The 18590-nt window shown below is 41.8% G+C and overlaps 1 protein-coding gene across 2 annotated transcripts in view; it reads right to left on the reverse strand.

Annotated features, from left to right (window-relative positions):
- Window positions 1–14603, reverse strand: part of ZDHHC2 (zinc finger DHHC-type palmitoyltransferase 2) — a 72640-nt gene extending 58037 nt beyond the window's left edge. The window contains exon 1 of one of the 2 annotated variants that reach the window (XM_047771881.1): window positions 14097–14603. In XM_047771881.1, the coding sequence (XP_047627837.1) occupies window positions 14097–14223 (127 nt within the window). In that variant the 5' untranslated portion in view covers window positions 14224–14603. Of the gene's footprint in view, window positions 1–7207; window positions 7315–14096 lie in introns of those variants that run through there. The other variant, XM_047771882.1, reaches the window with a different exon arrangement.
- Between the last annotated feature and the right edge of the window lie 3987 nt (window positions 14604–18590).

Here is an 18590-nt window from a genome sequence, read left to right on the forward strand (position 1 = left end):
TATTTGCGTACCAATGTTCACAGCAGCATTGCACACAATAGTCAAAAGGTGGGAACAACCAAAATGTTCACCAACAAAGAAAATGTGGTATATAATTCAACAGAATATTATAGATCGTTAGAAATGAAATTCTGACACATGCTACAACATGGATGAACTTGAAGACATATGCTTAAGTGAAATAAACAGTCACAAAAAAGACAAACACATGATTCCACTTACATGAGATTCCCAGAATAGACAAAGTCATAGAAATGGAAAGTATAATGGTGGTTGCCAGGGGCTGGTGGAAGGGGAGAACAGGGAGTGATTGCTTAATGGGTAGAGAGTATCACTTGGGGAAGATGAGAAAGTGCTGGAGATAGATGGTGATGATGGTTGCACAGCAGTGTGAATGCACATAATACCACCGAACTATACACTTAAAATGCACAATTAAAATGGTACATGGGTAAAATGTTAAAGTTTTATGTTACGTATATTTTACCACAGTCAAAAATTTAAAAGATCATCTGCTACAGAGACTGTTCTCAAACCACAAATAAGTACTTTTCTTCTGGAACTAAACTTCCTCATCTCTGGTTATTTCCACAATGAAGGGTTTTTGTTGTTTAACCTTTTCAAGAAAGTAAGCTCAGAAGTGGTAAGCAGAGAAAAACAAAGCTTTGTTGAGACATAGATGTCTAGCTAGGCGTCTCCACTGAAGTGGTTCATTCATGAGTCCTCCCACTTTCTCAGCATCTGAGATTTAGGAGAATGCCTAGGCAAAATTAGAAACTCCACGCCTCCTTGGCCTTTTTCAGTCAATAGGAAACAGATGAAACTGTCAATGCAAAATCCAAGGACTTCAAGGATCTTGGATTTTTTTTTTTTTTTTTTGGATATTAACTTCATACATGCAGTGGTCTCAGGCCGATAACCTCAAAGTTAAATTATGTACAGCACACACATATTTAAGAAGGCTGGGGCAAGGAAAGGGGGAGTTAAATATTTTAGAAAGTCTTTTTAAATTAAAAATGGGTAAAATTTTTAATATTTTAAGGAGAAATTTTAGTTATCTGAAAACTATTAAAAGGAAACACAGCCTTTCTAGGCAATGATGGCTAAGTCTCAGTGTTCCCTGCAAATGCACCTCACTTTTTTAGTCATTATTTTATAAGTATATTAGGGCAAACACGTTGCATACTCTCAGTTATTTAACTTTTCAAAAGAGTTACACAATGAATTTTATCATTATAAGTGATTACATTTCAATGTTCAGAAAGTTAAAAGAGGCATGAGAGTGTTATATTTGTGCATTGGTAACAAAGTACCACAGACTGGGTGCCTTAAACAACAGAAATTTGTTTTCTTGCAATTCTGGAGGCCAGAAATCCAAGGTCAAGATCTAGAAGGTTTGGGGTGAAAAAAAGAAGGAGTTCGCATTGTGGCGCAGCAGAAACAAACCTGAGTAGCATCCATGAGGAGTGGGTTCAATCCCTGGCCTCACTTGGTGGGTCAAGGATGCAGCATTGCTGTGAGCTGTAGTGCAGGTTATAGAGGCAGCTCAGATCCTATGTTGCTGTGGCTGTGGTGCAGGCCAGCAGCTGTGGCTCTGATTTGATCCCTAGCCTGGAACTTCCATATACTGCAGGTTCGGTCCTAAAAAGAAAAGAAAAAAGATTTCGCCATCTTCTCTGTACGTCCTCACATGGCCTTTCTCATTCATGTGTCTGTGCCCAAGTTTTCTCCAATCATATGGTATTAGGACTCATTCTAATGACTTAATTTTAACTTAATTATCTCTTTAAGGCCCTGTCTCCAAATACAGAGTCATGTTAAGGTTCTTGGGTTGGTATTTCCACATATGAATTTGGTCGGGGGGGGGGGGGCTTAGCCCACAATAACTTGAAACTGTAAAGTAAAAATATTACAAACTCATTTATGAATGTCTGAGTGATCAAATAAAAAGCTAAAGCAGATAATTCTCTCATAAAGGATTCAGGTTCTTTGATGCTTGAAATGTCTACTCTGCTCACAAAAGGCTCAATTAAACGAGTTCAGCTGGTATTCATTCGTTTAAGAAAAGCATCATGAGTGCTACTCTGTGTCATACACGAGGGCTACAATGGTAACCAGACAGGGATAGTGCTCTCACAAAATTTTCTATAGGTTATCTTCAGATGATAAAAAAGTTAAGCTTGCTTAATAGAATAAATTCTTTTTAATTTGGATTAAATGAATTCAGATACCCCAGCAACTCACACCGGTATATGTGTTTCAACATGGTAAACATTTTGAATTAAATTCAGGGTCTTCAGAGTACAGTCAGTAATAATGATGAAATGAGTTCAATCTCACCACATTAAATTTGCAGTCCTTATTTCACTTGACATAGGACCATCCTGGTCAATATCTTTGATGCCTTTTCCTTCCCAGGATCACCCACTCTCCTAGTTTCCCTCCACTTCACTAGTTGCCCCTTCTCAGTCTCCTGAACTCCCAATGCTGCTCATCTTTGGGCCTTGTCTCTGCTCAATGAACACTGACTCCCTTGATGGAACAAATGTATCCAGTGTTAAGTCTTCAACTCTATTTAAATGCTGAAGCCTCTCCAAATTATTCTCCAGCCCAGACTCCCAAATGCCTAACTCAATGCTTGCTCAGCGTCTCTTTCAACATCCACATAGCACGTGGCTGATCTAAGGCCACCCTCCTCCACCCAGCCCTGTTCCACCCACATCTTGTGCATCTCAGCTGATCACCATCTTTCTGGTTGTTCAGGCCAAAATGTCAGAGTCATTTGGCTCCTTCATTTCTTTCACAGATCACGAATGTCTGTCAGGAAATTTCACTGTCTTTTCTCTAAAAATACTTGCAGAAGCTGGCCCTTTCTCACCCTCTCCCCTTCCCCTGCCACAGTCTGCCCCACCATCTTCTCTCACCCAAAACTGATGAAGCAACCTAGAGTACACAGCAGCCAGAATGATCTTTTTAGGCTGAAGTGTCACTGTGTTACTTGTGCCCTGCCGAGGACCCCCGTTTCACCCCCGAGTAAACCCAAAATCCTCAAAATGGCCCATGAGGTCCCATAACCTGTACCTTTCCCATATCTCTCTGACTTTATCACCTACTTCCCTTCCCCTTGCTCACATCCCTCCAGCCAAAGTGACCTTGTTCTTCCTCTAACATGCTAGAACACTCCTCACCCCTGCTGCAGGACCTCCACAACTGTTCCCTCCGCCCGAGATGCATTTCTTCCCAGCGTTGGCACAGTTAAATCCCTCAGCATCTTCAGGTCACTGCTTAAATTCCATGACCATCCCACCACACACAAACACACACAGTGTGAATAAAGATGTTACATATAAATATATGAACTAGAGATTGGCACTTGCCATCTGCTTCTACACAGGTTGAATCATGAGCCACTGCAGCTGCAGACCCTCAACACCTCCTAAAAGAGCTCAGGGTGATCAGGAATGAGGCCCTCTGCGCTCTGGGAAATGGCCAGAACAGGTCTTCAGATAGTTAGATATTCTCAGGATAAGATTTCATAAGCCCAATTATTGCATCTCATTGTATCTAGAAAAGCACTAAAATCCTTCATGGTGATATCTGCTCCTCGTGACTAGCAGTAACCTTCAAGAGACTGGCAGCAAACTTCTGCAAAATGTGTGCATGGTTGCATGTACCTCCCCCTTCACCAAAATCACATATATTCTGATATTTCCCCCTGCCTTTTGGGAGTGGTATTTCAGAGCCTTCTGAAATGCTGCCTCCCAGGCTATAGTCCTCATTTTGCCACACTTTTTTTTTTCTTTTTAGGGCCACATTTGTGGCATATGGAAGTTCCCAGGCTAGAGGTTGAATTGGAGCTGCAGTTGCAGGACTACATCACAGCAATGCCAGATCCCAGCTATAGCTGTGACCTACACCACAGCTCTTGGTACCACCTGATCCTTTAACCCAAAGGGCAAGGCAAGGCATCAAACTTGCATTCTCAGAGAGACAACGTCAGATCCTTAACCTACTGAACCACAACAGGAACTCCTAACTCTCAACTTTTAAGTTGTGCATATTTTTAAGTTGACATACACAATGGAATATAGCTCAGCCATAATAAAGAATGAAATCTTGGCACTCGCAACAACGTGAATGGACCTAGAGGGCATTATACTTAGTGAAATAAGTCAAAGAACAACAAATGCTGTATGAGTTCACTTATTTGTAGAATCTTAAAAAACAAAACAAAACAAATCAACAACATAACTAAACAGAAACAGTCACAGATACAGAGAACAAAGAGGTGGTTGTCAGAGGGGAGGTTAGTAGGGGGAAGGGAGAAATAGGTGAGAGAGATTAAGAGGCACAAACTTCCAGTTACAAAATAAATGAGTCACAAGTTTGACATGTTCACTATGAAGAATACAGTCAATAGTTATGTAATATCTTGTAGGTATGGTGGCAGATGATAACTAGACTTATTATGGTGATCAAAAAAATTTTTTTAGTTTAAAAATTTAAATTTTTTAAATTTCACAGCACTTGCAATCCTTCCTGCTCTTCTCTTTGCTTTTTTTGGCATGATACTTACAACCCTTGAACATATTATATAAGCTACTCTGTTTCTTATGTTCTCCCCCTCCCCCAGCTAGAATGTAAACTCTAGGAGCCATTAACAAGTATTTCTGAATGAGTGAATAAATTGAAAGGGGATTCAATAAATTATGGATGGCTGAAATGCATTAAATTCTTGGATTTTAAAGTTCTTTGCTAAAATGCAAGTTTATGGGGGTCTATAATGAATCACTACTCTCCACCCCCTCCAAGTGACAGACAGCTCTCAGTTCTGCATATCTGTTTTTAGTATGTCCTAGTCCTGGAATAAGCTGCATTTCATTACAAATATGCTATAATTAAAAACCTTGATTAAGTCCAGCTGGTCTCTGCCCTTCGTCTTGCTGTATTAATGGACCCCCCCCCCGGAGATGCCCTGGATAATCACTAGTCATAGTTAAGCACATAAATCCCTTACTGTCTTTCTTCCTAAAACATGTCACATGGAGTTGCCCACTGAGTAATAAACCTGATCACAAATTAGCCCCTGAAATTCAGGGCAGGCTTAGGACTTTCAGTTTGAAGCTCATAAAATTTAAATCTTTTGCTCACTCTGTAAATGGTATCAGATGTCTGTGGTTATGGCTCAACATCAGTTGACTTAGAGCAGGTACTTTTTCCCACTACAGTATTTCTAATGTGAATTATATGGACGTTACCAAGGTTGCACTTTAATTTGCACCATCTCTCACATCCCCTTCCAATCTGGTGAAAAGCTACACCTCAGATTCGGCCACTACCCCCACTTTCGTGATCACCTTTGGGCCCTCAGAACCATCAGGGACACAACCTAGTCTGGGTTTTAAGTCACCTCATTTTTTTTTTAATGATTTTTTTTTTCCATTATAGCTGGTTTACAGTGCAAGTCACCTCATTCTAAACATACTAATTCAAATACAGTGATGATTCTTTTTTCCCCATACATAATGCAATAAACAGAGGCAGAAATTTAATTTTACCCATATATAAGAAAATGGATAAGTATGACATTCTCAAAGCATTCTGGTCTGCCAAATTTCATCGAATTACAAATGAGTAAATCTACAAAGCTCTTAGAAATACATCAACTGCTTTTTACAAGGATTTTATCTATTATAAGACGACCATGAAGATAAGCAAACTACCTTGAAATTATTATACCCTTTGAATATTTGGTTTTAAAGGATGTAGAGAAAAAGATTTTTTTGACTATTTCTTGGTGTTTATTTTATTGATATACTGATCTGGACCATTCTGTTCCTCTAGGGTGGCAATGCTAGTGAATAAATCCAAAGAGGTTAAAATACTTTAAGTACAGCAGGAAAGCTTAATTGACACTTCACATGACGAAAAATCTCAGGATTCCATGGAGAAGTACTGGCAAAGAAATAAAGCTCAGTCATCTATAAAAGCACTCCTCTGTCATCTGCATTTAAAAATGTAATCAACAACATATCTAAAATGAACTACATCAAGTATGCATTTTAGAGTGCAGAGATGCACGAAGACGATAAATGCAGTAGATATTTTTGCTCTGAGGTCTCCCAAATGAAAATGGCTTGTTCAAAACATTCCTGGCACTAATATTTATAACTGAATTTAAAATCATAGTCAGATGAAAAGTCAAATTAGGAAAAATGCTACATGACTCTTTCAAAACGGGATTCAATTTTGAAAGGAAAAATTTCAAGCAATCCTGGCCAGTGACTTTAGTGCTAACATATGCCTGCTAAGAAATCAGGTCATCTACATCTTCCCTGCTGCCTTCACCCCACCCCATGCCCTGCAAATTCCACCCTTTTCCATTCTCAGCATTTGACTGAGGTAACAATTATGATATCATAAAACTACCCTTAAAAGAATCTGAGAGAAAATATTTCAACAATTTTAACAGACCATTAAAGAAATTAAGCCAATGATGTTATAGTTTTATTACTAATTTTCTGTACTATATCCACAGGGTAATATAAAAATCACAGAATGCCACATACTATTAAGACTATCTTTCTAAATGATCTTTGCAAAACTGTTTTCCCAACAGAGAACATTAATAGATGATGGCTAACCTATCATTTTGCAGGTAAGATGAGATAGTGTTTCTCCAGTTGCCACATAGTGTTGGAGTCTCAGGGAACTCATGAACTCACCACTTCCTAGAGAAAAGAAGGCTGAGAGATGTGATATAATTGTCAAAATGAATGAAATCAGCAGTATAATATGTAAGTCATGGCTCCCTTTTTCTGAGAAAAAAACCCACAAAATTTCCATCAAGGTGAAAAAGAAAAACAAATGAAACAAATGAAAATCACTGAGAATCATTCACTGAGAATTTCTCATCCATACTAATCTCTGGAATATTTGTCTTGCTTATTTTTTGTCTTCCTGGCACTTCTTCCCAACACGGAAGCCAAAGAGATCAAACACCTGCTCTTGCTAAACCCTGTTGCCTGGGGCATGGTTACAACGGCTTAGCCAGCTGATGCTCTGGAACCATCTTTGGAGTCACAGGGAGCAGTGGTGGCACCAGCGCTCAAGGATAGCCAGCTGGTGCTCAAGGATGGCCAGCCACTAGGGGGGGCAGCTCCTTCGAATGGCCACTCTGGTAGGATGTGAGGTCCACTTCACCCACCTTCTCTGGCTTCTGCTCATCTCAGCTCGGTTCTCCAGGCTTCCCATGGATTCAATGAGTTGTATTCAGGAATTTCTCTGCCTCCTCACCAAGTCACAGGCTCTGAGCTGGGAGCAGAGTAAACGTTGTCCAAGCATCAGGAAAGAAATGAGGATGCTGAAACAGCCATGTAGTTCATAGCAGGGATGAAAACTACTGGTCACAATCCTGCTCTGAGATACTTAGGTGTGACAAGACTGATAATACAGTCATTACTATTGGAGTGCTGTCCATCAGCTCTTTTTACCTACTGTATTGATTATTCTTTAGCATTGGTTCAGCAACAAATTCGCAGGCTCTGAAGAGTAGGGTGTTTTGTTTTTCATTTCTACTTTCCTGCCCCTGTGCTGTGGAGGACATATTTTCAAAGTAACAACCCTTCTCCTCATGCCCAAGCCAGACAGAAAGCTTCAGTTTTGTTTTGTTTTTCCAAAGGCATTTTTTCCCCTTAGCTATTAGGAAAAGATCTCTATTCAGTTCTCCTCAAAATCATCTCTGTGGGAGGAAAGTGCCTGGCACATAACAAGGGTTCAAAAAATGCTTTTGAATGAACCCTGACCAAACCCTTCTGAAGCTGGCCTCTTTCTAACTTTGTGAAAATGCACCTTCTCTAGAGACAATTATCTTGACTTAGGAAACTATCCCTTCAGCTTCTTCTTAATTAGTGGAAACACTTGAGCAAGCATTTAATGCCAAGGACAGCATTCTCAGTAAGCATTTGAAAGCAAACTTTTTTTTTTTTTTTGCAACAAACTTCAGTTTAAATTGAGTTCTAACTTCTACAATCTATTCTCTTCCCTATTTATATTACACAATTGCATGTTTTCATAAAAACCACAGACATCAATTCATTCAACTTCTATCAAGACCCTCTGCATGCTAAGTGCAGTAGTAATTACTCTATATATGTTATCTCTAACAGGATTTAATAGCAAACAGTAATGCTGCACTGTCCAATATATAAATTAAAAAGTTTTCTGACACACTAAATGGAACCCAGAAAGCTATTAAGCAGAGTTATTTTTTTCTCCTTTCCCATTGACCATTTATAGTAAAGTCAAATGGTGCACAGAATAAGAATTTGGAGCATTATCATATTCTGTATATTTGCATTTTAGAGTTGAAGAAATGTTGAGTTTTTATCCCTCTATTCAATTTTAAATCTTTAAGATATTTGATAATATCAAGAAAAGTCAGAGAACAAATACATTTTGTAACATTACTGTCAACAAGAAATAATTTCTAAGTATTTAGGTATTAGATATTTTGTAAGCATCGGTTTTCTGTGGATATGCTTTCTATGTCATTTAACACTATTTTCATAATTACAGATGGTAACATATATAATCCCAAGATCATCTGTCTAAACTTTTTTCTATTAGAGCTGTAATATCCTGCATAATTTTTTAAAATGACAGCTTACTAATAACAAGAACACCGGAGTTCTGTGGTATAGTGGGTTAAGGATCTGGCATTGTCACTTCAGTGCCTGGGGTCACTGCTGTGGAGTGGGTTCAAATCCTGGCCAGGGAACTTCTACATGCCACAGGAGTGGCCAGAAAACAAGAACAAAAAGCAAAACAAGAACCCAGTTCCTTCTCTGTGGGGGCTCAAATTCATTTCATGATGGAAAACACCTTAGAGCTCCAGTCAGTCTCTATCCTTGAACATTCAATGGTCTTGACTTAATGGTAGATCATGCTGTAACAGAATCCAATATGAAGTTTTACATATTTTATCCATAAAGATATCTTTAAAAGAAGGAAAACATAATTGTGAATCTCCCAAACTGATCCCTAAGTATGTAGACTGATTCTTGTAATTTGTGAACATCTTTCAATTACCACTGTGGAATATAAGAGGTTGTAATCACTTCTGAGAGATGCTTATTAATAAACTGCAAAAGCATGAGTAAACCCCCAATATTCTAATGGTCTAACTTCTAACACACTCCAGCGTCAGAAATATATGGCCTAAGGGTCAAGTCTGGCCGGCCAACTGTTTTTATAAGCAAAGCTTTATTGGAACATAGTCATAGCCGTTTGTTAAAGCATTATCTAAAGTTTCCTTTATGCTACAACAGCAGTGTTAGGTAATTGTAACTATCTGGCCCAAACTATAAACCCCTTCAAAATTCTGAAACCATTGTGTAAAGGCTGTTAGCTTACTTTCAGAGCTCTGTTAACTCTTATTTAAGCAACGAAAAAGTTTAAAGGACTTGCTAAAGGACTTCACTGGGCTAGAGAGATTTAAAAAGGGGTCTGCAAGGAAAGGGAGACAGTTTAACATTTGTACCAATGCAGCTGAGATCACATTGGTTAATCTGGAGAAAGGACACACAACTTATGGCAACTCTTGAACATTTAACCTTCATCTACAAATTCCAGAGCAAGTTGGTCCCAATGATTTTGAAACTTTTCAATTATCATGATTATTTGAAATGACTTCAGTAAATCCACAAGCAAACCTCAAGTCGCAAGAGCACATAACATAATCATAAATGTTTCATAGCACCTGCTTAAAGTGAGGGCAGGGAAGGAATACACTTTAGAAAAGCAGAAACCAAACTGATTAAACAAGGGTATGTGTTCTCGTACTACACTTGAAACTCTTCTATAACTTTAAAATTTAAAAAAATCAAATAAAAAGGTAGAAAAATAGTTACAACAATTTTAAATGTTAGCACTTAAAAGGGAAAACTTCAGTTCCTTATTCAACAAAGTTAACACAATAACTGCCATAATGGACCTGTAAAACATAAAAACCATATTTAGGATGCCCACTGAACCAAGGACACCTGAGGCTGCAAACTACCCTTTCTCCCTCTATTCTGTATCCTAAAATACTACCTTCGAAATTTTGTCCTTTGAATTTGTCTTACTTTAGGAAAAATGAGCTAAGAAATTAAAGGGATCAAGACAGAAGACACAAAAAAAGCTGGAGTGGAGAGAGTAGGAGAAGGGAGAGGGAAGAAAGAAAGGGAGAAATAATAGGAATAGAAGAGCCCAGTAATCGATAAACGAGATATACATGTTCTGAATGATCAACTATTAGCAGATCGATTTTCTCTTATTTAGTAGAATAGAAACACCCCAAATACTTGACTCTCATACAATATATGTACATCACATATATTTTCATCCCCCAAAGAGAGATGAGTTTATTTTTCTAAAATACAAACACTAAGCAAACATTATGCTAATTGAAAAAGTGCCTAGAGAGCCACACACACTCATGTTGTTAAATATAGAAACAAACTGTAATAAGAATCATTATCTCCAGTTTCCAAGGATACCAGGGTAAGCACTACTCCTAAATTGCAGTTAATTCAGCAAAGGGCACAGAGTAATTTATATTCAGGGTCATCTCCAGCTGACAGCAAATGCAGAAAAAAGGCCAGGGTAAGCTGCCCTGTTTTACTATTCTGTTTGTTACTACTCCAGTTCCCAGCCCCCATCCCTCACCCTCTGATCCCACCCCTGGCCAATGTTTTATAGGTGAAATTTGGAAAATCTGATCATAAATAGCAACTTCCACAAGGGGCTGGGGAGTCTAAGAAGAGAATGATGCTGATAGGTAGGGTGGGTGGGTAGAGAAGGTTGGCATTCCCACTTGCTTTGCTTGTGAAAAGGAGAAGTGCCTGGTTTTGTGTGCCTGCCACAGTAGTCACCCTCATTCCCTTCCCACCTAACCAAGGCTACCTGAGCTTTTTGAGTTTACTACTCCCCAATTGCCATAATTTCTAGATTCAAGATCATTTTCAATTTGCTCTGCCTTCTAGACTCTAGGACCTGCCTTTCGTATGGTTACTTACAATTTGTTTCTATATATGACCCAGCAAGCCCACTCTTGGACACATTTCCAGAAAAAACTTTCCTTGAAAAAGACATGCACCTGTATATTCATTGCAGCACTATTCACAATAGCCAAGATATGGAAACAACCTAAATGGCCATCCACGGATGAATGGATTAAGAAAATATCGTATATATACACAATGGAATACCACTCAGCCATAAAAAACAAAATAATGCCATTTGCAACAACATGGATAGAACTAGAGACTTTCATACTAAGTGAAGTAAGTCAGAAAGAGAAAGACAAATACCATATGACATCACTTGTATCTGGAATCTAATGTACAGCACAAATGAACCTTTCCACAGAAAAGAAATGCATGGACTTGGAAGATAGACTTGTAGTTGCCGGGGCAGGGGGGGGAGCAGGGGGAGGGAGTAGGATGGACTGGGAGCCTGGGGTTAATAGATGCAAACTATTGCACCTGGAATGGATAAGCAATGAGATCTTGCTGTATTGCCCTGGAAACTATATCTAGTCATTAGTGATGGAGGATAATGTGAGAAAAAGAGTACATATTTATGTATATATATATGTGACTGGGTCACTTTGCTGTGCAGTAGAACACTGACAGAACACTGTAAACCAGCTATAATGGAAAAAATAAAAATCACTTAAAAAAATTTTTGGAGTTTCTGTCATGACTCAGTGGATAGGAATCTGACTAGTATCTATGAGGATGCAGGTTCAATCTCTGGCCTTGCTCAGTGGGTTAAAGATCTGGCGTTACCATAAGCTGTAGTGTAGGTTGCAGACACAGCTCAGATCTGGTGTGGCTGTGGCATAGGCCAGTGGCTACAGCTCCGATTCGGCTCCTAGCCTGGGAACCTCCATACCACAGGTGCGGCCCTAAAAAGACACATCACACACACATGAATCTGTTCCTCTAGCTTTAATATAAAAACTACTTTCTGACAACTTCAGAGATATTACCTCTGAATTTTTGTTTATTCAAGACTATTTATCTACTGCTTTCAATGTGACAGTCACTGTAGCAGGCTAGGGAGGCAGTCACAATAAAGGAAACTTGGCTTTTGATCACAAGGGAAAGTATCAATAATAGGTCATGTCAATTACATAGTTTAAAAAAAGGCATTCCCCCTCTCAGTCACATTTTCACTTACTAAAAGAGTGATGAGGATTTTATGGATAGTTTAGGTTTAGCTTAAACTTAGAGAACAGCGATTTTCCATTTAATTCGTCCCCCATTACCTGTCAATCCAATAGAGCAAGCTCTCCATGGAGAAACCCAGCTGAGGCAGAGGTAATTGTAAGAGAAGAAAAGCTCTCCCTGCCTTCATGTTTCTTCCTGACTGGGCATGAGATTGTGGATCAGGCTAAGCTTATTAGCTTAATGTGACAACACTGGCAAATATGTTGCCTATTTTGATAAATTGAGGCCTTCCCAGACTTCCTGTCTTCTGTATCAGTTACATTAATGGAAGCTGCTCACTGCTCTAAGAGGGTGAAAGAATGAAATACAACCAAGGTTTTTAATAGTTATGTAACATATACCATATACTTCAACAAGGCAAGCTGTTTTAAGCATTAACAATTAATACAAAAATTACATGTTTCTGAAAACTTTCCTCCTATATGTTTTAGATAACTTGAATATTACACACTCAGTTGCTGCTGCCTTGATAACTTCAGTACCCAATTCTTTTTTTTTTTTTAATTAAAGACTCACTTTTTTTTGGTACTGAAACGCTGTTTCTAAACTCAAAAAACAAAGTAATAACATCAAAATTTAAAAGTATGTGAAATGGGAAATTAGTTTCAGGTCTCTTAAAAGTTATGTACTATTATGGTGTATTCTTCTGACACCTACTATTTCTCACAAGGGGCAACATTTTGAGGTAAGATGGCTTCAGAGAAGATTCTATGTCAGAATCTGGCAGTTTACAAAATTCTGAAGTTGAGAAGGTTCCACTAAACAGGCCACTACTTAATCTTTCTCCTCCTCTCACCAGATGCTAGTGCTCCACAGGGCAAAAAACGCAAAACACAAAAAGCATTCACAAGTCACTGGCAGAGAGGTCATGCTCTGGTTTAGCACCTTTTCAGATAATACTGATCAGCTTTCATAAAACCTCTAAGGTAGAAGCCTGCTTACATGTAGGAACCTAATTGTATCCCCTAATTGCGCATAATTGACTTTTTGTTTTCTTCTAATCTTCAGCACTAAAAGTACCCTCTCCACCAATTCAGGAACCGAAAACTTGGACTTGAGCCACTCTGCAAGAAAAACATCGGAGGGTCATCTCTTTTTTTCCCATCTATTGTTCTAACATCTAAATCATGGCCTTGCGTATTGCATATATCTTCGAAAATACTTTCTAGTAGCTCACCCTACGCACCCCCCCCCCAACCAGAAAGTCTCCAACTGGCAATTCTCAAATCATAAAGACAGCAAAAACGCCCCTGAGTGCAATGACAATTTCTTTAAAAGTGGATTAAGGACAACCAGAAAGGGACAGATCTGACATCCGAGGCCGAGGCCACTGTCCCCCGCGCGAGTCTGGCGCAGCTCGGATCCTGGGCCCAGCTCGGAGCCCTCTAGCCTCCAGCGCAGCCTCTCCGGCTCACCGCCCCCACACTCCCACCGCGGCGACTGGGCGGCGGGCACAACGGCTCTCCCGGCTACTGTCCTGCCGTGGGAGGGGGTGTGGCTGCGGTGGCAGGCGGAAGGCGCAGGGGATGGCTGGGCTGCGGGCGCGTTGGGGTGGAGGTGACACCGTCACAGGAGAGTTGTGAGAGCAAGGCGAGGGTAGTGCGAATGGAAGGAGGCTGCTGCCCCGAGGCTGTTTACAGCCGCGCCGCCGGCAGAGATGCGGCGAGTTGGCGGTGCCCGGGCGCTCGGGGCCGGTGGTGGGGCGATAGGAAGCGCGGCGCCGTGCGCTCAGGTCCCCGCGTCCAGGGACTGTCGAGGTGGGCGGCGGAGGGGCTGCCGACGGGTCGTGCCGGCCTCCGGGCGCGGGGACGCACTCACCTATGCACAGCTGTATGGCGTAGGCGTAGTAGGACCAGCCGAGCAGAAGACTGATGAACACCACCGGGATCCAGTATAGCACCCGCCGGCACCGCCGCCTGACACTGCCCGGGCCCGAGGGCGCCATCTTCCAGCCGCATCCACCTGCCCAGCTCCGCCGCCGCTGCCGCCGCCGCCCGCGGGCCTGGCTCTGGGGCGGGCTGGCCGCGCCCGGCGTCCCCGGCGGGACGAGCCCGGGGGCGGCGGCCGGTTGCGCCGCGGCCACTGCCGCCGCCGTGGCGCTAACTCCCCATCCCACAGCCCCAAGCCGGCGCCGCGGACTCCCGGCTCCTCACCCCAGCGGAGGCGGTGGCTGCGAGCAGAGGGCGAGGAGGCGGCGGGCGAGGAGCAGGGGGAGGAGGAGGAGTAGGCGGAGGCGGCGGCGGGAGCCTCCGCCCCGCCTCCGCGCGTCCCGCCCGCCCCCCGCTGCCTGCCCGGTGCGGCCAGCTGCGCCCTCGGGCGGGCTCTTGGGGCACTCCGGGCGGTCCCCGCTGCGCCCTGGGCCCTTGCACCCTAGCCGCTGGGCACCTCAGGGGTGCCCGAGGGGGCAGTGAAGGTGCCCACCTTGGCTCTTCCGCTTCCCTCTTGGCCCCTGGGTTGGGGCGAACCGGCCTGGGCTGGGGGCGAGGGTACTTGCGGCGGCGGCAACGGCGCGTGGGGCGTGGAAACGCGCGCGGGGCGGGGGGAGGGGAGGGGCAGCCCCGGAGCCTCCTCCGCGGCAGGGACCCCCGGCCTGCCGAGCACTGAGGAGGATCACCCCCGGGGTTGCGCTGGGGCCAACTCTTTAGGTGCCGAGGCCGGTGTCCCTGCCTCCAGTTTGGAACGTTTCTCCTTTCAACTTGTGGGTCCTGATAAACAGGCGGAGGGCGGCCAGGGCGGGGCTGGTGCTTTAGACCCAAGGACTAGCTGGTGCGGCCGGCGGCGCCTCCTTCCCACGCGGCTTTTTCGGGAGGACCCGGGGATGCAGCACGAAGAGGGGCTACGGGGCCGCGCCGAAGTCCGCCATGGACCGTGGATGAAGAGGTGGATTGTGAATCCAGAGTCAGGATTCCAAATTATTTGCTCTGAGAATTTGAACTCTTTTAAATCCTCCAGTGACTGAAAGAGTAACCTTTCCCACCGCCCTCTCCCAAGTGTCCTGGGGTTCTTTCCGTGTACTCATTCTCCAGCTGGTTCTTCACTACAGTGATTCTAAACTTAGCATATAACTGGCTCTAAAGTGGTTGTTAAAAATCCTGGAAGAATCCTAAAGGTAGTGAGACCGAAGCCCCGGCTTTATGATTGATGAAACAGGAAAGATTCGTTGATGGTTGATAAAGATAAGGTTAAAGATACAGTTGATGAAACGGAATGCCAGCACCCAACTCTGCATGGAAGCACCTCAGTGAATGTTATGTCTTTGAAGTATGTGCGTGATCACTATATATAATGTGCACGATTTTATTTAACATTAATGAATATATGTGTGTACACCACACAGCAGCTGTACTGGATGAAATTCAACTATAGAATAATGAAAGTACTGATTTGTATAAAGAAATTTAAACTCATATCTTTGCGATTATCTCTCTGTGACTGGATTAAAACCAACCTAATCTTCTCTCCTAAAATAGCTACTATATTAAACGCACACACACATCAAATCTCTTTGCATTCGTATTTTAAAATGCCTAGAAAATGCCAGTCAAGTTTCTGTGGGAGTTTAAATAATTGAAATGAAATCATTTCTATCCCAAATGTTTTAGGATAGAAATTGGTGTAGCACCTTCTGCCTTTTATGGATATCCTGTAGGGTAGAGTAGTATAAAAACTTCTCTGGAATCCTCAATTTTTCCTGGATATCAACCTCATGCTCCCAGTCAGAAGACTAGAAACAAGAAACCAAACATTCTACCAGGTCTGAGACATTTCCACAAAGATAGGAAAATCAGAGTTGAAGGACAGTGAAGTATTCTAAGGAATAAAAAGTAAGGGATCAATTTTCCCTTACTAGAAACAGTAGAAGATAGTGCAAATTGTACCTCTTTAGATATTAGATGCTATGGTGCCTTTTCCTGCTTCTCTTCAAACAGTCTTACTGGATCTTGAGGCCAGAAATGGAGAGAATTTGAGAGTTTTTGCATCTTTTACCCTTTAGCAAGAATATGGGGGTGTAACATCTTTGAAGAAGGCTACATTTTTATTACTTATCTAACATTTATTTATGTTTATAACAAATATTTGTGGAATAATTGCAACCTAGTTAGTCATTTTAAGAGAACAACCATTACTAAATTCTCCAGGGACATCACTCTTGCCTAAAAAAAAAGATCTAGCTTAGGAATGATCAATGCTAAAGCCAGGCCATGATAGGATTTAGCTCTGCCTAGGCTCTATTTAGACAGTCATGAGTATGCATGCATACACACAAGTGTAAGCTCCTTGGTGAGTATTCTACATATTAGGCTCTGGTAAGAGTGGAAGGATAACTTTAATTTTTGGAGCTAGAGAAACTTTTTTTTTCTTCTTTATTTAGAGCTATGCATCAACAGGAAAACAATTTGAAAGTTATCAACAGTTAAGAAGAAACCTCACTGGAGAGAAGTACAAAAGTTTCAACCCACCAATTTTAGATAAATAATTACAACATATTTTGAATTCTGTGTAATAATATCGATAAAACTCGTATGGCCATTTATGAAAAAGCAAGTCTGCCACTCCAAAGGAGAAAGAAGGCAACACAAAGGGAAAGAAAAAAAGGGGGTGGCCAGGCAAGCAGGAGGGCATGGGGAGCATTTGAGAAGAGCAAGTCCCAGTCTTTCAGAAGGGGAACCACATCCTTACCAGGCCTCTGCCTCCGTGCTCCACTCCCTGAGTAGTTTATTGAAGTCATTCACCCCTATTATCAGACCCACAAAGGAGACTCTCTTCTCCCTCTGGTCAAGAGCTACTTTGAAACAGTCCCCAGATTATTCAGTCCTACCCCCCAATCTCAAATCTGTTTTGCTATCATGATTAATACTCCAAATCTTCCTCCTACTTCCAGATCCAGATTAAAATGTCTACTTCTTGCCTTTCATTGTAGGAATAAAAAATAGCATAAACCACACAACACTGTAAACCAACTATACCGTAATAGAGAGAGAGAAATGGCATGGACCAAGCCCAGGGAGCCATGGACCCAGCCTGTCTCTAGGGAGCCTGGACCTCCATTCATGCTTCTATACCAACCTTATCTCATCTTTCAGTCAAACCACCTTAGAATGGCCTGAAAAAATACTGACAGATCCTCTTTCATTTTTTTCTTAAACCAAGGTTATCACTCCTTTGGGGCTGGAGCAGGAGGGGAGGGGAATCTCTTTAGAAGTCAGCAACCCATGACATAATGACTCCAGTGTTAATTTTCACTTTTATTATAGTGGCCAAGATATTCTCTGTGGGGCCTTAATAGCATGCCCAAACCATTCTGTCTGGACACAAGTAACATAAAAGCAGTCTTAAGGAACTTCTTTTAGGGAATGTGGTTCGAAGTGGGGCTAAGATACACTTTGGTTCTCAGAGACTTATACTTTGCAATTAACATGGAGTGGAATGGAATGGAATATAATGGAAAAGAATTTCAAAGGCCTGAGGAGTGTCTGGTGGACTGGGTCAAAACATGGGGAAAACTGTCTCTGACAAAACTTGCCTTTCAAACCCTGTGGGATCTCTGTGACAGTGTTACTGTATCTTGCCACTAGGTGGCAGGCTCACACCAAGCAGTGCAGCTCTCCTGGCATCTTTTATATAGATTTCAGCAGCATCAGCTAATCATGAATTATGAATTATAACTTCATGACCAGCTACATATATTTATAACTAATTTTAATTATACAATCTTGTGTTATAATTTAGTGGCTAATGATTAATGAAAACCAAATTCAGAAAATTGAAAAGAGAACATTTTTTCTATATGGCAAAATCACTGATTCTGCTTCCAATTGTTTACATTTTGCACTAAGATTAATTGCTTTAGAAATAAAACTGGAACTTTTCATTTAAATGAGTGCTTTTGTCTCCACCGACCCCCCCCCCTTGCCCCTAAATGGAGAGAAAGCAGTATCATAGAGTTGAGCAGATATTTCCTGGCAAGATGTTTAAGTAGTGTCACAATGGCAAAAGTTCAATTAGAAATTGTTGGAAGTGGCCATTGTGGAGTAGAGAGTTCAGTGACCAGCAGAGGGCCACCAGGCGCAACAAAATCCTGCAGCATGTGGCAAGTGTCCAGTGGCATCAAGGCCAGCAGTGGCATCCTAGGCAGATTTTTCTTGGTGGCAGGACATTGGTCATGCACCAGCTTCATCTGCGCCAGCTCAAGCTTGATCCTCCAGCTTCCTGTTGATTCTGTGGGGTGTCTACATACTTGCTAAAACATTTTTGTGTGTGTATAACTCCACTAATTTTGGCTTCTGTTTGCAACCAACAACTTTCACTGGA

Source organism: Phacochoerus africanus, chromosome 3 (assembly GCF_016906955.1).
Source record: "Phacochoerus africanus isolate WHEZ1 chromosome 3, ROS_Pafr_v1, whole genome shotgun sequence".
Taxonomy (NCBI): Eukaryota; Metazoa; Chordata; class Mammalia; order Artiodactyla; family Suidae; genus Phacochoerus; species Phacochoerus africanus.